This window comes from Podarcis erhardii (assembly GCF_964252035.2).
Source record: "Podarcis erhardii genome assembly, chromosome: 10".
Classification (NCBI taxonomy): Eukaryota; Metazoa; Chordata; class Lepidosauria; order Squamata; family Lacertidae; genus Podarcis; species Podarcis erhardii.
In genome coordinates, this window is record NC_138500.1 from 76,068,935 (window position 1) to 76,092,717 (window position 23,783).

The following is a 23,783-nucleotide window of genomic DNA, read 5'->3' on the forward strand; positions in this document are numbered from 1 at the left end:
GTTCAAATATATAAAAGGATGTCACATAGAGGAGGGAGAAAGGTTGTTTTCTGCTGCTCCAGAGAAGCGGACACGGAGCAATGGTTCCAAACTACAAGAAAGAAGATTCCACCTAAACATTAGGAAGAACTTCCTGACAGTAAGAGCTGTTTGACAGTGGAATTTGCTGCCAAGGAGTGTGGTGGAGTCTCCTTCTTTGGAGGTCTTTAAGCAGAGGCTTGACAACCATATGTCAGGAGTGCTCTGATGGTGTTTCCTGCTTGGCAGGGGGTTGGACTTGATGGCCCTTGTGGTCTCTTCCAACTCTATGATTCTATGTAAGTGAAAAAGCATTTGTTCACCTCTTGTTACCTTTGTCTTTCCCATTCCTCCTCTCTGCTGATTTGCTACTTGTTTTCCACTTCCCTCCATCTACCACCCTCTTTTTATATTGTGTAAGCTCCTTGAGGCAGTGAACTGATTTTGTCTTTTTTGTTGCCATGCACTCTAAATTTGTAATAACAATCAAACATGTCATGGTTACTTACTCCTGCTGAACGAGTTGGTCTTATTCTGTTTTTCCTGTTACTGTCTTCTGCTGGCTTTATGCTATGACTGCTTCCTGGGCAGAGAAGGCCTGTGGAGAGACAACAAAAGCAAACTTATGTGCACTACTTTTAAAAGAAAAAGAAATGGGGTGGGGGAGGGAGATACTGCCTTTTCATTAACATTATAGCAGATCTTTAAATATATATATTTTAAATAAAATTCCAACTCCTTAGGATTTAAAACTTGTTACTAATGTGTACATCTATTCAAAGGTCCTAATGCCTCAAAAGTATATTTCTGATCTTTAAAACAGAATAAAATTTTATTCTGGTTCCTTTAAAGACTGTTATAAATCTTTTAACGTTTAGCAAACAAGCCTGCAACAGAAACTATATTTAAGCACATTTATTTCCCAATAGGCTGAAGATAACCATTTTCATTTTCATTTCCACCTGCCTCTCACTGTTGTGACAGTTGGGTCTATGGATGTGTCCAGAGTATCTTCTAATCCTGTTTTGTTAGATGAATGAATTTTGAGTAATGTAGACAGGTTTGCAAGCAATTTACCCTAATGTAATGCATTTCTATACATTATTTTCACAAATATATTCATTTCATGCACATTTCCCCCTAATATATGTATTTTTGTAAACACTGATTGGCTGGAGAACTGCATCGCATAATTTGGATAAGTGAGAATTTTGAAAGATGGCTGTGTTTCAGTTCTTATTTTGTTTTGGAAACTGCAAATTTGATAAATCTGGTTTTAAATAAGAACAGAATCAAATTTCTCCCTCATCCCTATTTCTGAAACAGAGGGCTTGAGCAAGTGATTGCCATTCAATTCCAGGTGCTCTTGGAAGAGGCTGCTTATCTCAGTTCAGGCCTGGGTTTAAACTTTTTGGTGTAGAAACTGCCTTGGTAGATAACCTTTGCTGGGAGAAGAACTGGGGGAGTTCAATATCAGTGAGATAAAAAAAATGCAACTGGCAATAATTTAATTAGCGCTTAAAAGTGAATGTGCCATGGATTGCCGTCTCCGTAGTTCTGAATAGCTATGATCTGTACATATAGTCTTAGCACCTGCTTTGTGGTGTCCATAGGTTTCAGTACAAACTAAACAGACAAATTCTCTTAAATCATTGTTTTCTTGGACTCCAAGTTACACAATGTGGCTATAAAACTGCTGGTAAATATATATGCAGAGAAAATGCAGTATCTTAATAGCCACATATTTCAAAATCACCGATCTGCCAAATGATCATTAATAGCCATAATGATTTCAAACAATAGTGAATTATTTGCACTGAAATAAAAGAAGAATAATGATTGTATTTGTCTATTTGTTCTCCACAGAAGGAAAAATACATTTTGTTATGGGTTTCTATGAAGACTTGCCAGAAAAAAGAATCACTACAGCTTCCAATACACAGTGAAACAATTTTGTAACATCCTTGTTATTAGCTCATAATGTGGATTAAAAACAAAACTAAGTTAAGCACTTTTAGGCAACATTAGCTCTCGGTAGGAAAGAATGGGGTGCAATGTTAAATACAAAATAGCAAATTTAAGTACTCAAAGCATTTTACAGCACCTACATTATCACAGTAAACATTACAATAAATTTGTACAGTGGGTCCAGGGGCGATCTACTCTAAAATGGATCAAGTGTCAGGGTCCCTAATCCCAGAGGGGGCTCTGAGGAGACTTTAGTCCAAATTGCTTAAAGGTTCTAGGTCTAGTAGACCCAATTTGAGTCGCGTGACTCAAATTTATTATTTTTTTGTTGCATGTTTTTTAACAATCCCAGCGTTTGAGAGTAAGTAGCACAGAAAGGTGTGGTGATCTACCATGGAACAGCCCCATTGAAGAAGGTAGCTGTGGTTAACCAGACTTTGCTGCTGGTTGCGAAGGGCCCCCCATGACTGTTCAAGCTTCAGAGCCCCCAAAATGTAGGCCCACCACTGGATGGGTCAGCATTATTATGCAATTATGCTGAGAGTAGTTTGCCCAAGGCTATCTTGTGAAGTCATAATAGCCGAGGCAAGATTTTAAGTAGTTTCTTCCAGTTCTCACTATAACAGGTAGGGAGTGCTGAACTCTCTCTCCACCTGATGCTTTCTGCCACAACTTGTCATCCCAGGTGATTCCTCCTCAGCTGAGTTTGATTCTGTCCTCAGGACTAGTTGAGGACAATGTCTGGGTCAGAGGTTAGGGGGTTGGGGGGGAGAGCAAAGGAAGAGATTAAAACCTCTGCACCCACAGCCTTTCTACCCAAAATCCCACTGGAAGCATTTGAAAGTAGTCCAGATCTGCTGCTGACACCTGTAGTTCCACCCTGAAATAAGGCAAGAGATGCAATAGGCCTAGGCGAGGGGTCAGCAGACCTTTTCAGCAGGGGGCCGGTCCACTGTCCCTCAGACCTTGTGGGGAGCCAGACTACCGGACTATATATTTTTTTGGGGGGGAGAACGAATTCCTATGCCCCACAAATAACCCAGAGGTGCATTTTAAATAAAAGGGCACATTCTACTCATGTAAAAACATGCTGATTCCTGGACCGTCCGCAGGTCGGATTGAGAAGGCGATTGGGCCGGATCCGGCCCCTGGGCCTTAGTTTGCCTACCCATGGGCTAGGCCCTCACTACTTTCCCACATGCACAGCAGACCCTGGTCTGAACTGCAGCTTAATTAACAACTAGGCCAAGGTTCCAGACCGAGAGACCATTGTATGTAAATGTTGGACTGCTCCTTTAAATCTGCTTGAGCTGTATTGGAGAAAACAAGAGTTGAAGTGGCAACCTACACTCCTATTGTTTTCTGCCCAGGGAAGTCTTCTTATGGGAGAATTCTGGAATGGAAAAGCATCTTGTGAATTCTCCTAGATATCTGGATACCACACCTTTACCCAGGTCTTTTTCCCAACTGGAACTTGCTGGACCTCAGTTCCGGCACATCTCAGGTGGGCACCATTGCCATTGTAAGAGAACAAGGGAGGCATTTGTGGTGAGTTCCGGTGCCTCTTTTTCTAGAAACATGGCACAGCCTTTGCCATATCTTAGAAATGAAGCATGGATTAACATATTGTGGCTATCATAAGAGAGTCTCTCATTCAACAGGGAGAGCTGCAGCAAAGAGTTTATCACACTAATATCTCAAGCAGCAAGAAAGGAGATATATAGTACCTGGTTAGAGGTCAGATAACTAAGTAAAGAAACAGAACAGCAGTCATGTAAATGTTGCTGCAGCACACCTAATAAATAGATATTTTGTATTACAGAGTTTGTATAATTAATGAGTACGGTGTGCACTATTAGAATAGTGTGTGTTTTGAGCATTTACAATATGGGTTCTCTATACCAATGTGTTTAATTCTCCCCTTGAAATCAGTGAAATGTAAGTGAAAAGTATCTAATTTTGGCAATGAGAGCTCTGCAGTTGAATGGCTGTGGGGTGGAGTGGAATGGCTGGATGAATGATTGTATGGGTGTCATGCTGTTTGAATTTTATACTATATTCCATTGTAATTTTCTCTGATTTTCTCTATATTATGTCTATGTATATAGATTATGTATTTTTTACCTGGTGCTATTGTACTTATTTGTACCAAAACTAACCCTCCCTCATTTCTGGCACAGACATCTAACTAAATCTAAAATACCTATGCAACATGCTTTTTCTTAATTTTAACCACTCCTTCTGACATGTGTCCCTGGAGACATTGAAACCTTTTCCTTCTGTGTGTATGTGTGTGTCACCGCTTTGTCTGGTGTTCACAGTATTTGAGCAGCTTCTTCGCACTTGCTTCATTAACAAGGCACAGGCAACATAGCGGGTCTCTCCCAGTGGTGGCTCAGTGTGTCATTTCAGCTTCCAAAAAGAGATACCCCTAACAACAAACATCTTGTACCAACACAACGGATGTGTTAGCAATAAGTATTGGCAAGGCTGATGCAAAAGAAGATCCTACGAGAAATCTTTTGCTCTTGTCACATTCTCTAAATTCCTTCTGTCAGTATTTAAAAACAAACAAACACCACCCTTCATTCTCTAAATGTCTTTTAACTCACCGGTATCTGGATCCTGCTTTACCAGCTGAGTTCTCATTTGTCTGCCCACGTGGCTCCCCTCAGTGCCCGCCGGGATGTATCTTCCCACAGTGTAATGGGGATGTGTGGGAGAGCTTGGGTTTTGGCACCAAGAACTTTGCACGGGGTACAGGATGGGTGGGATCTTTTCTTCCCTGTAGAAATAGAAGCAAGAGGTTTCATACAGAGTCTTTTATATGTACTGACGCATGGGGGGGGGGGTGTTGTACACTGCAGTGCCCACTACAAATGACAGGGTTCTCTCTGTACATTCCCATTATCATTTATTTGGTTTAGTATCTCCCTCAGAATTCCAGTTTAACTAAGAGAATTTCCAAGATAAATTTTGGAGCTGCAGAATGTGCAGTTCCCCATAGCTTGACTTTCCCTGGCATCTTTTCCCTCTTCTATGTTTTCAGTGCACACAGGTGCATTGATGAAACACTGCTGAAAAAAATTATTGATGTGATCCTATGTGAGCCACCCCCAATGCTATTTACCTAATTACAATTTCTCCCCCTTTAACTATTTTGCCATAGAGGAAAACTCACAGGTAACCATACAATGGCTTGCATGTTTTCTCCTGCAGGTCCCAGAGCAGCTTCACAGGAGCAGTTTTAACTTGGAAAACATTAAGGGAGGAGGGAATAAATCACTCCTCCCTCACTGATGTGATCCAGATCCAATCTGGATTGCTCACAGGTGCTATTACTTCCCTGCCCCTTAAAGTACGATCCTAAATATAAATATTCTGATCTATTTAAATATTTTAAATAACATTAACATAATGTTGGCCTTGCCTCTCTTCATGCATTCCTCTGGACCTCATGTTCTTTGCTATGTTTGCTTCTTTTGTGGTCAGCTGGCATTTATTTCACCAGAGTCTGACCCTTCTATAGCTTCTCTGGCTCACCTCAGGGAGATCTGGACCATGGCATACAAGCTTTCAAGGCTCCTACAATTTCATGTGTTGAGCATTCAGTGTCCTCCAAAATACAACTTTGGAAGATGATGTTTTAGCGAACAGACAACTAAGAATTTACATGCAGAAAGCTTTATCCAGCTAAACTGCTTTAAATTAAAAGACTATCATTCTACCCTGCCAGCAGAATTCCAAAGACTTTGCTCGTTAGACTTGTTGCAGTCTTTTGCATTCCAGTCTGCAGTACTACAGTGCAAAAACCAAAAAGATGTGTTAGCTGGTAGGCTTTCCACCCCCTCCCCAATCTCCATGGACTCCTTCCATATTGATTTGTCTGTGCTGAGTAACCTCTACACACTTTCAATGAAAAACTTGCAAAAGTTTATGTGAGGCCTTTTAAAATCTGAAGCCCCCAGAAGGGAAAAAGAAAGGTACTTGGAATTGCTGTTGCCCTGGGCTTGTGAAGGAGGAAGGGTGTGATATAATCTGCTCCAGTGAGGAGCCCAGAAGCACCTTCTGCTGGAACAAGACTATGCACGAGTGCCATGAGGGACGGCCACTGGAAGCCTCACAGAAGCCACTCTGAGCTTCCCAAAGAACAGTGAGGAATCCTTATAATAAACAAGCCATTTTAATTATTAGCATAGGTGCCAACTCTATGGGACTGAGGACACCCAAGCCCCCCCCCCCATATATTGGGATGGGGCTGAGCCCCCCCTCATCTTGAGGGGCTGGCTGTGGCAGGCCCTGCTGGACCTGACCGTGGCTGTGGCGGGTCATGTCTTGTGAGCAGGGCTGCGCCAGAGTGCTGAAGGTCTAGCACTCTGGCGTGAGCCTCTGACAAACCCAGAGTGCTAGTGTCACACTCTTGCACAGAGCCGTAGCTGGGTGATCTTGCGCCCCTGGCAGAACTGTCCCGATTGCGCCCCCAGCCACGGCTCTTCTTTCTGCCTCTCCCCCACCCATTCAATTCACCCTCTATTTAAAACCATTTCTTATGAGGCAATAATCAATATTTATATTTATGGACATATTTTAAAGCCAATTTTTGTGGGCCCCCCCATCACCCACCTCACCACCCCCTAGCTACAGTCCTGCTTTTGCACCACTCTTTTTGAGGCTGTGATCTTTGTTGTACCCAAAAACTAGCAGGTAAGAAAAAGTTGGATAGTATGATATAATATGAACCATTACATAAATAATGCAAATTGATTCAGGTGCAATACCGTAGAATAAATTCTGGTTCATTTGTCCCTGTAAGATTTTGACCAACATTTCCCTGCCAAACGTCAAACATCCTGGGTTGCCATCGGTCTTTTTGCTGGCGCATGCCAATAATAGGCTGTATTAAATTTCTACAGATTCTGCCACCCTCTTCTCCTTCCTTTGTTTGCTTTTGGTTCCAATTGATGGGTGTAAACCAAGCGACAGCCTAGAAGGAGAAGAGTAAAAGCTTAAATTACTGCACTGCATGTTCAGGCAAACTGTTTCTAGGACTATCAGGCTGCCCAACGTCACATACCTTGAAGGCATCAAGAAACAAGGCAGTCCTTCCCATTCCTACCCAAGGCTGGTCTTGGTTATCGGTGGCAAGCAGGAATCAGTGCTGCCCAGCAATCACTGAAGATGGGATGGGCAACATCAGATAAGTTAAAGGTGTATGTTTTTGTTTTTTCCCCAAGCTGCAAGCTGTTAATCCTAATTATTTATTTTATGTGCTTAGTAAAAGGATTGGAACAATATTTAATTTTTAAGGGTTTCTGTGCAAAATGTAGTGTCAGAGGTGGAGGAGGCATACTATATAAACATATTAGACACCAGATGAAACGTTTCTCTTTAACCAGGCCTTTGGCTGATTAATATTCTATCCCCTTTTAAATGTGTTTGTGGTTATTGGTTTTTTCTGTTTTTATTATGTATTTTGTGTTCTCATTTTGTATTTTTAGGTTGTGAACTGCATGTGATCTTCAGATGAATAGAAATTTAATAAGTAGTAATAATTACTATTCCAGGTCAAGCTAATTGTCCTGAGTGCCCAGCAGCTCTCCAGAATCTCCAGCAAAGTTTCTCCCCAACATATGTTACCTGATCCTTTAAAATGGAGATGCCAGAGGATGACCCTGGCTCCATCCGAGTGCAAAAGACATATTCTGCCCCTGAGCGAGGCTTCTGACCAGCTTGTGCCTGCACACCAGCTGATCACTAACCCCTGAACCTAGGGAGGAATAGAACTGACAACTTCGGTTTCTCATTTTTCCAGCATTAAATTCAGTTCTCTACAACCGGGTCAAATACATGTTGGAAATGCAGAGAAAAAGAAGGGACTTTTTATCACATGTGGTGGGAATGTAAAGGTAAAGGTAAAGGTACCCCTGCCCGTACGGGCCAGCCTTGCCAGACTCTAGGGTTGTGCGCTCATCTCACTTAAGAGGCCGGGAGCCAGCGCTGTCCGCAGACACTTCCGGGTCACGTGGCCAGCGTGACAAGCTGCATCTGGCGAGCCAGCGCAGCACACGGAACGCCGTTTACCTTCCCGCTGGTAAGCGGTCCCTATTTATCTACTTGCACCCGGAGGTGATTTCGAACTGCTAGGTTGGCAGGCGCTGGGACCGAACAACGGGAGCGCACCCCGTCACGGGGATTCGAACCACTGACCATGCGATCGGCAAGTCCTAGGCGCTGAGGTTTTAACCACAGCGCCACCCGTGTCCCGGTGGGAATGTAGAGAAGTTTTAAAAAATTGGGAAATGATATATAATGAATTAAAAACATGTTTAAAATGGCATTCGTAAAAAAAAAAAAAAAAACCAGAAGCATTTTTGTTAGGGATTGTAGGACAAGACCTGCCAAGAAAAACAAAGAACTTATTTATGTATGCTACAACAGCAGCAAGAGTCTTGATAGCACAAGGATGGAAGAATGAGGAAACCCCGACAAAGGAACAGTGGCAAGAGAAATTGATGAGCTACGCAGAGTTGGCTAAATTGACATATAAACTGCAGGACAAGGACAACTGTGACTTTAAGGAAGAATGGGAGCTTTTTACAAATTATCTAAAAAGACAATGAGATGAACTGGACTCCTTGGCAGGTTTTGAATAAACATACACAAATTTATTGGTTGATAACATGTTGGATAGACTTCCTGTTTCCGGCGGTGGGAAATGGCAGACTCCCACACGACTGGACCCCAGCCGTTCTGATAATTCAGGGCTGATATGGGGGTAATTAGCCCTGGCAGCCTCCCCAGGGTAGGGAAGGACTGTCTCGGTCACCTGCGGTTTGCCCCAGATTGCTGGTGTGGCAGACGGCAGGACACCGGGTCATGGAGCAAGGAATGACTGGCACTCCTGCGATGCCACTCCCATAGCCGGACACATCTGTTTGGGAAAATATAAAGATTCGAAAAACAAACAGACACGCTCTGAACTGATGAAGCTGGGGCGGGGGGGACTGCAGTATGTACAGTCTCTGGTGTAAAAGATCGAACTTCAAAGAGATCCTCATCATGATGTGTGGACTCTGGAGGGGCTTGGTATGTTCTTTCTTTCTTCTAACATTAACAATTGGTTTTTCATGCCAAGCCTCATTAAGAACTTAAATTGCTTTTAAAAAGGTGAATACAGATGGACTTCTATATATAATTGGAACTTATCCGCAGCTGCCTTTTCTTTTAAGATTCGAAATACCTGTTAAAGACGAAAACAAAAAGTAAAATGGTGCTCACCCACTAAGCAGTTACGGAATATTTGAAATATCTCCCTGATTAACAGAAACAGGAGCTAATTGATGGCCGGCCACAAAGACTGGAGACAATATTATATATGCAACTGTTTGCAAAAAGAATTTTTTCACTGTGAGAGAGAGAAAAGGCTAAATGGATGTCTGGCAGCCCCCCTCTAGGGCCCGGAGGGGGGACTGGGTGGATTCCAAAGGCTGATCAATCGTCAACTGACTGATATATGACTACACAGCAAACAGGCAGCTTAAGAATAAATCAACAAGGAGTCTTTGAAGGAGGTTTCTCTCTGTTTCTTTGATAACAGCTGGACGGGAAAGATTAACGATTTGGGAGCTGCCAAAATAACAATCCTTAAAGAGTTGGTCAGAAGCCTGGAATGGATACAATTAGATGAAGCGGCACAATTGAAAAACAAAAATAGTTGAAATACATGGGCAAATCTGCACTCTATGAAAAAAAATATCATTTGTCTTCTGACATGATTGAGGATCACAGAGCCAGAGACAAACGTGGAGGATAAAATTGGGATATTGAATTATGAAAACACTGATGATGAGAGGCAGAACTATGATTTGGAAAATGCTTCGGAATTCAGATTGTGGGAAGTCAACAAAAAATTAAGACTATAATTTGGAAGACAATTGGACTTTTTAATTTTAGTTTTTTATTTTTATTGGATTTGATTTGATATGTTAATTGGATGTTCTTATTGGGAAATTAATAAACACTCTAACAAAAAAAAGATAACATGTTAGATAGATAATGTAAGGGTATGTACAATTTTATAACATGCAGAGAATAATATGTGCTGAGAAATCAGAGAGAGGAGCTGAGGGAAGTCTCTGGTGGGGGGGAGGGATGGAAGGAAGGGTAGGGGAAAAGGGGGAAGAATGTATGCAATTATATGGTTTGATAATTTGCTATGTTGAAATTGCTAATAAAAATATTTTAAAAAATAAGAATTCAGTTCTCTACATTCCTCTAAAATACTGTACTTACGAATTTTCATTGGAAAAACAATGGTTTTTGCAATGAAAATTCATAAGTATTTTAGCACATGGTTCTCCTAATACACACATTTCTATATGCCATTATACCTAATATACACATTTTGGCAAGTGGTTTTTCTAAAACAATGTATTTTTGTATGTTACTTCCATTAATAAATGCATTTTTGTACATTTTTTTTAAATAAAAAAACCTACATCACAAAATTGAAGAAGTACACATTTTGAAGGATAGCTCCATTTCAGTGAATGTATAGTTTTTGGGAAACAAACCAAATTTCTCTCTTCTCCTCTTCTCCCACCCAGAATTCTTTCCTTCTTTACCAGCTATTTGAAACTAAAGATCTGGTACTCATTCTTCCAGGTGAAATGAGAAATGCCCCCATATGAGATGTATCCTTGGGACAGAGGTGGATTGAGGGCAGCATGGTTCAGCTGCAGTGGTATGGAGCTCAGAGGGTGCCGCAAGGGGCGTCGCAACAATGACTTTGAACGAAAGGCGAGAGGAGGGGGGTGCCAAATTTTGGCACCGCCACTGCTTGGGAGCAGTAGCTGTGTGTGAAGATCTGTCTAGTCTTAATATAGAATATAATAATAGGAATAAGTATAGTAGCACTGGGCTTTTTAAAAAAACAAACAAACTGGAACTCACTGGAGTTCAGTTCCAGCACCTTAGAATCAGGCCAGTGCCATTCTAAGAAAACAGGGAAGGCGTTCATGGTGAGTTCTGGCACCTCTATTTTCTAGGGAAATAGCTCTGATGTGGCAAAATCATTTGACATTCTCCATGTGGCTGACCTGATGCTTGTTGTGCAGGGATAGGAAAAGTGATACCTGCTGACATTTTCTCTTCAACATAGCTATTAAGGTCCCTTCAAAAGCCCTGCCCTGCTTTCCTTCTTATCACCTTTCTCTCAGAAGTGTCACATAGCCATGTTCTCTGTTCCTCCCCTTTCTTCTAATATACTGATCGGAATTAAAAAGTGACAGCTAGGTTATTCTTTCTGGGGGCTACAGTGTGCTTAAAGGTACAATGCTAAATTGGCCTTTGTCAAGGCCTTTGACCAATAAGCCTTATCTCTAATTAAGATCTGGAATAATATGGTGGTCAAGTTTTAAGAAAGCCAAACCCAAGGAAATCCCAGTTTACTATAAAAAAATTGGAAGGTAGCTATCAGAAGCAGGGGTGCCAACTTGAATAAAATATTTTGGGGCCTAGGTAAGCCCTGCCCCATATAACTGATCACAAGACAACTTTTTTGGGGTGTTAGCTCCTATGATCAGAAGTACCTGCCCAGAAGGATTGCAAAGGATAGTGGTGCATTCTGGGCCTGGTTTAAACTTGTCCAGGTCCTTCCAGAGATAATCTGTTGGAGGTTTTGAAGGTCTTTTAGAATCTGCAGCCCAGACCTGCAACAATGAAACAGGAAGAATAAACATTAGGAAGAACTTCCTGACAGTGAGAGCTGTTCGACAGTGGAATTTGCTGCCAAGGAGTGTGGTGGAGTCTCCTTCTTTGGAGGTCTTTAAGCAGAGGCTTGACAACCATATGTCAGGAGTGCTCTGATGGTGTTTCCTGCTTGGCAGGGGGTTGGACTCGATGGCCCTTGTGGTCTCTTCCAGCTCTATGATTCTATGATTCTATGAAGCAAGCAGTCAGACGCTGCATAATTTTGCCTTGAATTTTTCCACAACATAACAGCAAATGCAGCCCTCTGATTACTAAACCTCTCCTGCAATGCACCTTGTTATTTTGCTCACCATTACTGAAGAATTAGCCTTCATTCTGATCTTTGGGGGGAATTTGAAGATCGCTATTGGATGGCCGCCAAAGTTCTGCTGGAGTGTATAATCTCCAATGCCCTCTTCTTTATCAGGAGAACTGTTCAGTATCTTCACATAATAGCCATGCGAATGAACTTCAACAATTTTAAGGTTCCCAACCGCACTAAAAATAAGAAGATAACTGAGTTCAGTGTTTTTCAGGCTCCTGGGAACAACTGTATCTATACTTATACTGGGGTTACTAGTACAGAAAAGGTGGGATTACCATATATGCCTAGTCCCTCCCCATGGAATCTCCCCCAATGGGTAGCGCCATCAGACAGCAGAATAAGGCACTTGATGGGGCTCAGATTGAGTAGGGGTCCACCGGGAGCTGGCATTGCTGCCTCATTTAGAGTCACTCTTCCTACCCAGCCAAGTGTAGTGCACAGTCACTGTATACCCCCCAGAAGTCCGCTTACCCCAAGAAGGGCTGGGCGTTAGGGGGCTGGCGTGGGCTGTCTTAAATCACCTGGGAGCGGACCTGAGGGAAGCCTGAGTGTTCCCTCAAGCCCCGGACAGCTCTCCTTCAATGCCAGCCTGCCATTGGCCAATTCGGCAGGCTGACGCAGAGCAGGATTTCAAGCTGGGAGCGCAAGGTGAAGCTTGCGCTCTGGAAGGGATCAGACGCTGACACCCAGCCCTGCATCGTCGGTGGGAGGCAAGGCGCTGGCGGTCTTGCAAAGCCACCGCTCTTCTTCATTGGATCCACCCACTCCCATAATTTTTGCCTTTACTCATTGAATTGACTTTGCTTTGGCTGTGGTGGTTGTCGTATTTGTGGGGCCGGTTGGAATTTGACTACCAGGCGAATTGGCTATGACCTGGATGTTTTGCCTACCTGTAGCAATCATCACAACTTTGGCGGTTTAGGCATTTGGTAAGCTTTGCCTTGGTTGGAGGGAGGGGTTGTACCCTCAGCTTCCAATCCAGAAATAGGGTATCCCGTTAAAGGGATCCATGATGGAGTTGCTTCTGTCCATTCGCCCAGATTGGCACTTTGGGCCTCAGCACTCCTAGAGACGGGGATCCCTGCGGGGATCCCCCTAGTTGATGTAAGTGGCAGGAATCCCCACTGCCAGGTTGACCATGATGTTCTTTCCGATAGGCAGCCTGGAAATAAATGCTTACCCAATGCCTTTGCCAAACCAGCTGTAGTCAATAAAGTAGTGGCCTGATATGATTCCATTCAACTGTGTGGTCTCCTTGATGGGAGCTCATCTAAGTGGAGGAAGTGGGGATTGCACGGCCTGGACCTGCAAGTGGTTGGAGACAGCCATAGCCTCCAACATTTCTTCGATGAAAATAGGGGTGTCCCATTATATCATGATAATTTTACTATTTATACCTCACACATCTTACTGGGTTGCCCCCGACACTCTGTGCAGCTTCCAACATATATAAAAAACACAATAAAACATTAAAAAAATTCCCTATATAGGATTGCCTTCTTGGCTTGGGGATTGGATAACTCCACACCCTCCAACATTTCTCTGATGAAAATAGGGACATCCTAAGGAAAAGTGGGACATTCTGGGATCAAATCAGAAACCAGGACAGCTTCTCTAAACCAGGGACGTCCCTGTAAAATAGGGACACAGGGTCTGGATACAGGTTGTAGGTAGCAAGAAGTAGTTTCTGGTCTGGAAACTTGCCAACTAAGAGTATATCACTGGGGCTGATTTCTCAGGTCACATATTCTGTCCTATTCCATCCCATGTGGCACAAATCTTATTTCTCCCCCCACTTCTTCCTCTCTCTATTTCCCCCATCTGTTTCTCTTTACCCCAATCTGGAGCTGACCCTGCATGTCCCTATTTTCATCAGAGAAATATTAGAGGGTGCTACATTCAGCCTGAAGTGGCAAAGACCAGGAAAAGCTCTGCTGGTTCTGCTTCTTGTGAAAATATTTTGCTGATAGTTCTGGTTCGTGGGTGTTTAATCCGACAATTATTAATTTCCCAAAAGCACATTTACAGCAACTCAGGTCAAACTGACATATTTTTGCAGCCTCAGATACTCATGCCAGATTAACAGTTTATGTGTGTTTCTTTTCAACATGTCACTCAGTTGATTATAGTATTGGTCAGCATGACCCACAATTCTATGAAAAGTGTCTTCTTCTTCCTCTCTGGCGATCCTTCGTAGCCGAGTAAGATTGTCTTCCATAAACACAATTTTAAAAATGAGTCCGTAAGTGACTGTGGAGGCCAATTCTGGATCCACACGTCCTTCCACAGTGGGGACATTGGTTTCCTGGAGGGAGTTGATCACTGTGTGGATTTGCCAAGCGTGCCTTCCTCTTAGCACCTTTCTCCCTTTTGTCCTGAGTTCAAGTATCTTCAAAGCCCATGATACCTTTGGTCAAGGCTGTTCTCCAACTGGAGCACTTGCAGGCCAGTGTTTCCCAGTTGTCAGTGTTTATACTACATTTTTAAAGATTTGCCTTTAGAGAGTCTTTAAACCTCTCTTGTTGACCACCAGCATTACGCTTTCCATTTTTAAGTTTGGAATAGAGTAGTTGCTTTGGAAGACAATCATCAGGCATCTGCACAACATGACCAGTCCAACGAAGATGGTGCGATCCTGGGCAGATGCAGAGGCCACAGTGGCAGCTGATACAGGCGCTGCCTGTAGATCCTCAATCAGGAGGAGCGATGAAGCAGGAAGAGGGACATAACAGTTGATATATCAATTTATAAGGATCTTCAAGTGCTGCAACTCTTCATTCTACCCTGAGACATTTTTGAAAATTGGATACTGAATTTAGTACTCTCTTTCCTGGACAATTATGTGGTAATTCTTATGGATATATTGTTTCTGACTCTTTCTTAAGGTAGATATTTGTAATATATGAATATCAACATAAAATTTGGGTTTTATGTTAAACTGCATATGTGTATAAAGTAAACAGGTCAAAAGAAGGGGGTGTAGTGGGAAAGCACAGAAACTGTTACTGTTTACTGAGAACTTACATGGAATGGTCTTGAAACTGATAAGGTGGTGGTGAAAACTGGCTGTTTTGAGAACAATGGAAAGACGAAAATATGACAATGATTAAACAGTCAGAGTTGAGTTTGGACAGAAGGGCCCAAGTACAGGACCCGGGGGATAAATTTCAATTTGAATAGGTGATTCTTTTTTCTGAATTGAAAAAAGAATTTATGAGAGAGATGAAGGAAATTATGGCTAAAATAAGAGATGAGTTTACAACCTGAACGGTTCAAAGCATTAAAAGGGTAACAGAACAAATTGAACTAATAGAGTCTTGGACAGGGAGAACTGAGGAAGGGGATGTTCCTAGGGAAAAGTTGGAGAGGAAGCCTGAAAACTGGGAAAAATTATTGATATGAAAAAACTACAAAAGGGTAGATTTGGAATTTTTGTGGTTTAGGCAGAAAACACTTGAGGCGGTCGTGGTGGAGAAAATGAGGCAGAAAGTACAACCTTTCAGACTGAGAGAAGTTTGAAGAGAAGACAAGCTGGATTTGGAACTTGCCTCAACTGATAGATGTCTGCTGATGAAATTAAAGTATGCCAAAGTCAGGAAAAAGAATGGGAAATAGTCTTGGAAAGGGTTACTCTTTATGTGCAAAATATTGTAGATATTGGTACATTAGCAGGCTTTGATTAAATGCTTGCAATTAGTAGGGATGGGGATAAAATTAGAAGAAAAAATAATAGTTAACCACAGATGTTAGTAAGTTTTGATTAACTATGTGTAATTATTAGAAAATTGGGTAAATGGATATGGAATTGTAAGAGAATTTTACAATTTCAATTTGTTACCTCCGAGGATGTGGACAGGCTGCTTGGACGAGTGAAACCAACCACCTGTCTCCTTGATCCTTGCCCATCCTGGCTGATAAAAGCGAGCCGGGAAGGGCTGGGCGATGGGCTCTGTGGGGTGGTGAATGCTACCCTCTGTGAGGGAGCCTTCCCAGACCCGCTGAAAGAGGCGGTCATTAAACAGCTTCTTAAAAAAACATCTTTAGACCCGGCCAGTATGGCCAACTATCGCCCAGTCTCAAATCTTCCGATCTTGGGCAGGGTGATTGAGCGGGTGGTTGCTGAACAACTCCAGGCACGCCTGGAGGATGCGGACCATTTGGATCATCATGGGACTGAAACTGCCTTGGTCGCACTGGTTGATGATCTCTGGCGGGTTAGGGACAAAGGTGAGAGCTGTTTCCTAGTTCTGCTGGATCTCTCAGCGGCCTTTGATACAATCAACCATAACATCTCTTCTGGACCGTCTTGAGGGGCTGGGAGCTGAGGGCACTGTTATACAGTGGTTTCGCTCCTTTCTCCTGGGCCGTGTTCAGAAAGTGGTGGTGGGGGATGAGTGTTCAGACCCCTGGGCCCTCACTTGTGGGGTGCCTCAGGGTTCTGTCCTCTCCCCATGCTTTTTAACATCTATATGAAGCCGCTGGGAGAGATCATCAGGGGGTTTGCACTGGGTGTCCATCAATATGCAGATGATACCCAGCTCTACCTCTCTTTCAAATCAGAACCAGTGAAGGCGGTGAAGGTCCTGTGTGAGTGCCTGGAGGCGGTTGGAAGATGGATGGCGGCTAATGGATTGAGGCTGAATCCTGACAAGACAGAAGTACTGTTTTGGGGGGACAGGGGGCGGGCTGGTGTGGAGGACTCCCTGGTCCTGAATGGGGTAACTGTGCCCCTGAAGGACCAGGTGCTCAGCCTGGGAGTCATTTTGGACTCACAGCTATCCATGGAGGTGCAGGTCAATTCTGTATCCAGGGCAGCTGTCTACCAACTCCACCTGGTACGCAGGCTGAGACCCTACCTGCCCGCGGACTGTCTCACCAGAGTGGTGCATGCTCTAGTTATCTCCCGCTTGGACTACTGCAATGCGCTCTACATGGGGCTACCTTTGAAAGTGACCCGGAAACTACAACTAATCCAGAATGCGGCAGCTAGACTGGTGACTGGGAGTGGCCGCCAAGACCACATAACACCAGTCTTGAAAGACCTACATTGGCTCCCAGTACGTCTCCAAGCACAATTCAAAGTGTTGGTGTTGACCTTTAAAGCCCTAAACGGCCTCAGCCCAGTATACCTGAAGGAGCGTCTCCACCTCCATCGTTCTGCCCGGACGCTAAGGTCCAGCGCCGAGGGCCTTCTGGCAGTTCCCTCACTGCGAGAAGCAAAGCTACAGGGAACCAGGCAGAGGGCCTTCTTGGTAGTGGCACCCGCCCTGTGGAATGCTCTCCCACCAGATGTCAAAGCGATAAACAACTACCTGACATTCAGAAGACATCTTAAGGCAGCCCTGTTCAGGGAAGCTTTTAATGTTTAATAGGTTATTGTATTTTAGTGTTTTGTTGGAAGCCACCCAGAGTGGCTGGGGAAACCCAGCCAGATGGGTGGGGTATAAATAATAATAATAATAATAATAATAATAATAATGTTTATGTTTATGTTTATGTTTATGTTTATGTTTATGTTTATGTTTATGTTTATGTTTATGTTTATGTTTATGTTTATGTTTATGTTTATGTTTATGTTTACATAAAGAACCAGAAGATGGGAAGTCCGCAGATTCATGGAATCTTGAAGAAAAGGTTTTGGGGACTGGGGGGTAAAAATGTTCTTTTTTATTGATGTTAATGTGGAATTAAATTGTGAAAAACAAAAAAAAAATATTTAACAACAACAAAGAAGAAATATTCAACTACAACCTTTGTCCTCTGTGGACACAATCCAACTAAGTTATGCGCATACAGTAGAGCATGGGTTAAGCCACCTCAGACATTTGGGTTCCCAAAAAAGTTTGCAAACCAGTGGGTCTCCGCCTTCGCTGTGGCGGCCAGACCCTGTTTCCACGGAGTAAATTCCTCCCGATCAGAGGAATTCCGCCATTGCCAGAGGCGCTAACCCGGAAATTTTGGATCGCGCAAGCCTGCAGGAGAGAGTGTTGAAAATTAAATCACCACTGCTCTGAACCTGGAAAGGGTTCTGCCAGTAAGATTGACGTTTTGAAGTTCATTGGCTGTGAATAGAACGTATCTTGACAGTTAGCTAAATAAGAGAAATATATTGTTTCCATTGTCCTCTTCTGCGTTTAAAAAGGAGGAAAAGTAACTGAAAATTGAAACTATATTTACTGTTTGAACTGTGCTTAAAAGGATTGACACAAATAGAAACTGTTTCCCTCTAGAGGGAGCCTTTGAAACTGTTATAAGAGCTGAGCTGGGGGAACCAGCTGCAAGATAAGAGACTGTGAGAATCAGGGATTGACGTTGGACTATTTGAGAATGTCGACAGAAGAAGCTTTAGTGATTGCATTATGCAAGATAAGTCACTCGTTGGAACAACTCCACAAGAAGACAGATGTCATGACTACTAAAATTGATAACTTGGGACAAAAAGTGACTAACTTGGGGGGGGGGGGAAGTGACTAATTTGGGACAAAAAGTGAACATCAATACAGAAATTATTCAGGATCTGATACAGGAATCTACTCTGACAGGGCAAATTCTCATTCTTCTCATCCTGGAGAAGAGTGACTAGTGGGGTGCCACAGGGTTCTGTCTTGGGCCCGGTCTTATTCAACATCTTTATCAACGACTTGGATGATGGACTCAAGGGCATCCTGATCAAATTTGCAGATGACACCAAACTGGGAGGGGTGGCTAACACCCCAGAGGACAGGATCACACTTCAAAACGACCTTGACAGATTGGAGAACTGGGCCAAAACAAACAAGATGAATTTTAATAGGGAGAAATGTAAAGTATTGCACTTGGGCAAAAAAAATGAGAGGCACAAATACAAGATGGCTGACACCTGGCTTGAGAGCAGTACATGTGAAAAGGATCTAGGATAGCAGTACATGAATAGCAGAATCTAGGAGTCTTGGTTGACCACAAACTTGACATGAGCCAACAGTGTGACGCGGCAGCTAAAAAAGCCAATGCAATTCTGGGCTGCATCAATAGGAGTATTGCATCTAGATCAAGGGAAGTAATAGTGCCACTGTATTCTGCTCTGGTCAGACCTCACCTGGAGTACTGTGTCCAGTTCTGGGCACCACAGTTCAAGAAGGACACGGACAAACTGGAACGTGTCCAGAGGAGGGCAACCAAAATGGTCAAAGGCCTGGAAACGATGCCTTATGAAGAACGGCTAAGGGAGCTGGGCATGTTTCGCCTGGAGAAGAGGAGGTTAAGGGGTGATATGATAGCCATGTTCAAATATATAAAAGGATGTCACATAGAGGAGGGGAAAAGGTTGTTTTCTGCTGCTCCAGAGAAGCGGACACGGAGCAATGGTTCCAAACTACAAGAAAAAAGATTCCACCTAAACATTAGGAAGAACTTCCTGACAGTAAGAGCTGTTCGACAGTGGAATTTGCTGCCAAGGAGTGTGGTAGAGTCTCCTTCTTTGGAGGTCTTTAAGCAGAGGCTTGACAACCATATGTCAGGAGTGCTCTGATGGTGTTTCCTGCTTGGCAGGGGGTTGGACTCGATGGCCCTTGTGGTCTCTTCCAACTCTATGATTCTATGATTCTATGAAATTGTCGAGAAGGCGAAGGAGAAAGTTGCTGTTGTTGAACCTAAAGTAATACAAGTGGGAGCCCCAGCCTTACAGAGGCAAATTGAGGACTATAAGTTGAGGCCTTTTATGATTGAATTTAGAAAAAGTCAGATTTTGAAGATCGGAGCCCTGCCTGGACTAGAGAAGTAAAGTTGGATAGATCCCTTCCTGCAGGGATTTACTGACTTTTGGGATTTGGACTTGGGTCGTGAGGAGATTGGAGCTGTGGGGGCCTTTGGATTTGGAGGAATTTTGAAACATGTCCTGAAATACCTTATGGATTTTAGATTTAACCATGGAGATTTGGTTGACCTGTCGAGAAGGAATAAAAGCATTGCTAAGTTGGAGCTTCCCCGAGATCTGCTCTTCAGTATCAAAGGAAGGAAAATAAGAACAAGATCAGTAGAAGACAAAGTAAAGTGCATGTATAAATATGAAGAAGACCTGCAGAAGGGACTTGGAAAAGAGTTAAGAGCCTCGGACAGAAGATCACAAGGTTGATGGACTAATTGACGAATGACTGGCAGTATCCGAGACCAGGGAGAAGAGATGGTGGAAGAAGATTGGAAAAAGTTTTAAAGTTTATTTTCAGAAATAGAAATATTGTAAAATTACTGAGTGTTAGAAAAATGTTGGAACGAAATCTTATGGCTTTAGTTGAAATGTTATAAGGAGTTAAGCATAAATAAGCATTATAGTATTAATGGAAAATAAGGGTAAAAATAAGTTAAGATATTTATATGACAGAAAATAGAGAAAGATGGAAAGGAATTGCTGAAACAATTAATAGAAGTGGAATACAAAAAGGGAGGTGAGAGGAGGTCTACGAAACAAGGGTATGAAAGATAGACTACTGAAATGGTATAATGTATGTTTTTATTTTTTTTTTCAGATAAAATTTTTATTGGATTTTCACCTTTTATAACAACACATACAAAACACACACACACACACACACACATGAATATTTTCATATCCTTACTTTCATAACCCTCTTTCCCTGACTTCCCCCCACCCCCCATACATCCCAATTTCCATATTTAATTCAGCAAGTTCTTGTTTCTCTCCTTAACCCTATTCTTATTATGTTTAGACTTAATTCTTTCTGTTAGGCCCAATTTATTGTCCCATTCACTTATATACATTAGATCCTTTATCTAAGATCGATCAAGGTTCTTATACCATAAATTTCCCTTTTTTATATTGAAATATAAATCAAAATTATAAAACCCCAAAATCATAAAATTTTTGAATTCTGTTTTTCCCCTTCCTCCCTGCCCAGGTATCTGTCCCTTCCCAAATAACTGTCCTCCCATGAAACTCCTAGCCCGGATTCCTCACATCAGAGGCCTTTAAGTCTCTTTCAGTCTCTCTCTGTCTGTTCTGTTGGTAGTCTTTTTTGTTGGTCTTCAGATCTCGAGGGATGTCTGTCACAGTCACTTCATCTTTTCTCGAATCAAACCTAATTGGAAAAGCTTGCTGCCAGGGTTCTGCCAGGAGTCCCCGAATTTCAAAGTCATCCAAGCCAGAAAAGAGGAGGAAGTCCCAGTTATGTTTCTTTACTCTTTTAACTTCCCATGTTCCATAGTGTCCAATGGCTTCCTCCTTTGCTTTTCTCTTCTCATGGTTTGTAATCCAAAAAACTTCTCTGTTCCCTGACTGCAAAAGGTCCTGTTCGAAATTTTTTATCTGTACTTTTTCCCCTCCAGCCTCCTTTTCCACCAGCTCCAAAGATATCTTTTCTGTTTCAGCTGCAGAATCTTTCAGAGTCAGATCCTTAGTTCCATCAGCAAGGTTGCTTGTTTTAGCGATCAAGGTCGTGAGTTGTTTGTCCATAGCCATAGCTTGCTCTTGTAAAGTTCCCACGAGAAAAAAGGCTCTTTCTATTTGTGCTAGTAATTTTCCTTCTGCAGCCATTGTAGTGTCACTGGTTCCCCCTAGGGGGATTGCCATTGTTTAGAGTTCTTTGCCAACAGTCTTATACCTTGTTATTTACTTTGTTTCCAACCACTTCTAGTTAAATGTAACACCTTTAAATCAGAGAGATATAAAGTAATGCAGTTCTTATCTTGATCCAGCCGTTTGACAGCTCAATTAACAGCTGTCAAACTCCTGTTCTTTCACGCTAGGTTGATGCAGGACGCTCCCAGGTCCGGGGGGGGGGTACACAAAAGTTTTCAAAGTTCACCTCTTCCCTCCAGCGCAACTTAAAAATAAATAAAAGCTTGTTCTCACAAATTAATGGAATCTCTTATCAGTCCCAAAAGACACGAAATTTTTTATTCCGATCTTAGGTTTTCGCTCCTTGCTTTAAATTGTCTGTATGTAGGGGGGTGCGGACTTCCCTTTAGCACATCCCCCCGTTCGTTCCAAATTAAAGGTATAAATTTCTTTTAAAGTCCAAATTTCCTTCTACTCACGGGGTATTTATTTCCAGTCCAAATGTCGGGAAGAAAGTTGACGCTCTCCGGCAATGGCTTGCGGCTTCACTCCACTGAAGTAGCGGTCTACTCCCAGCACCACGCCATTCCTCGTACCCTCTCCGCAGCCTTTAAAAAGGCTCTTCGATTGTCGAGGAGGGCGCTTAAGGTGCCCACTGAGTCACCAAGTCCACAGGTATCAGCACCTGTGGTTTCTAAGGGTCCCCGCGTCGCCGGCGCGGCAAGACCCGTCTTCAGCGGAGCCGATTCCCTCCGGAGCTCGGAGGGAATCCGCCATTAGACCGATCGCGTCAACCCGGAAGTATAATGTATGTTTTTAAATTGTTTTTGTTTTGTTTTGTTTAGGTTAATGTTGTGTTTTGTATTGTTTATATAATGTATTGTATTGTTTTTTCCTTTTCTTGTTGTTTTTTTTCTTGTTGTTTTTTTTCTTCTCTTTCCTTTTTGTAAGTTTTAAAAATAATAAATATTATTTTTAAAAAAACAACAAAAAAGTTTGCAAACCAGAACACTCATTTCCGGGTTTGCGGTGTTTGGGAGCCAAATGTTCAAGTCACAAGGTGTTTGAGAACCAAGGAACGACTGTATAAGATGGATACTTCAAAGAAACATCTAGCTCATCAGTATTTCTCCCCTATTTTCAGTATGCTTGGGTACCACCTGGGAGATGCATCAGAGATCACTCGTGATCCCCAGAGCATGATGTAATTAGAATTGCCAGGAACAGCCTGGAGCTTGTGCTTTTCTCCTTAATACCCCCATAGCTGCAAAATAAGATGGAGGTGCAGCCTGCCTACTTTGTTAATCCCCCAGCTCTGTCGCACCCCATCCCTGTCTGCTGCTGGGTCTCACACATTAAGGTTTCACAGATTGCTTAGAAATGCTAACAATTCAGCGGTATTGTCAGGGAACTGCCATCGGAGCCAGAGGGAGAGAGAGGGCTCCAGAGGGATTCCGGAGAGCGTCCCAGGATGGGGAGAAGCAGCCCATCTTCTGGGGAAGGAAATCAGTGTAGCACCAGTGGAGAAGAGGGGCAGATGGGGGAATCGGCGAGGCGGTTCCATGACTCCTCGCCGGAGACCAGCGGGGAGAGCACGGGTCCTCCGCTGCCCACACCCTCCTTGCGCAGAAGGCTTCCGCGCAGGGAGAGTAGGCGGAGACTAGGCGTCAAAGAGCTTCTTTGCTGGAAGAAGTTCAAGAAACGCCCACTGACGGATTCTGCCAGCGATTGAGACAGCCACGGGCGAGTGGCTGTCCGGACGGAAAAGGTTCACTCAGGTGACTCAGCCAGGTGTGGTGCCAGTTTACGCACGAGCAACCCCTAGAACCATTACAGGTATATAAATTCCTTAAAAATAAATAAATAAATAAATAAATAAATAAATAAATAAATAAATAAATATTCACTTTCACAGAAGTGAGGCTGTCAACAAGAGTTGGAACTCCAGTTCACAACTTAGGTGCTTTAAGCGGAACAGCAAGCCAGATGCTGTCCTTCAACAGGCATGGGCAAAAACAGTTATCTCCACACATGCCTGCTTGTACCCTAAGATAATCACCCTTCTCTGGCTGCCCATGATCTGAGCTGTGGCAGAAAATGGGGAAAGAGGCCTTTTCTGTGGTGGTGCCCCAGTCACAGAATCCTCTCTTCCCCCCATGGAGGCTCACCTGG

General features: G+C 43.0%; 1 protein-coding gene across 11 annotated transcripts in view; it reads right to left on the reverse strand.

The window, feature by feature from the left end:
- LMNTD1 (lamin tail domain containing 1) overlaps positions 1-23,783 on the reverse strand; it is a 245,674-nt gene that overhangs the window by 95,833 nt on the left and 126,058 nt on the right. For all 11 annotated transcript variants that reach the window (XR_014160846.1, XR_014160847.1, XM_081879160.1 and 8 more), the window contains exons 6-10: positions 12,048-12,234; positions 11,577-11,696; positions 6,765-6,970; positions 4,599-4,771; positions 528-616 (exon numbers count right to left, since the gene is read on the reverse strand). Coding sequence is in view for 9 of the 11 variants with exons in the window: in XM_081879160.1 (XP_081735286.1) it covers positions 528-616; positions 4,599-4,771; positions 6,765-6,970; positions 11,577-11,696; positions 12,048-12,234 (775 nt within the window). In the remaining 2 variants the exon portion in view is untranslated. The remainder of the gene's footprint in view (positions 1-527; positions 617-4,598; positions 4,772-6,764; positions 6,971-11,576; positions 11,697-12,047; positions 12,235-23,783) is intronic.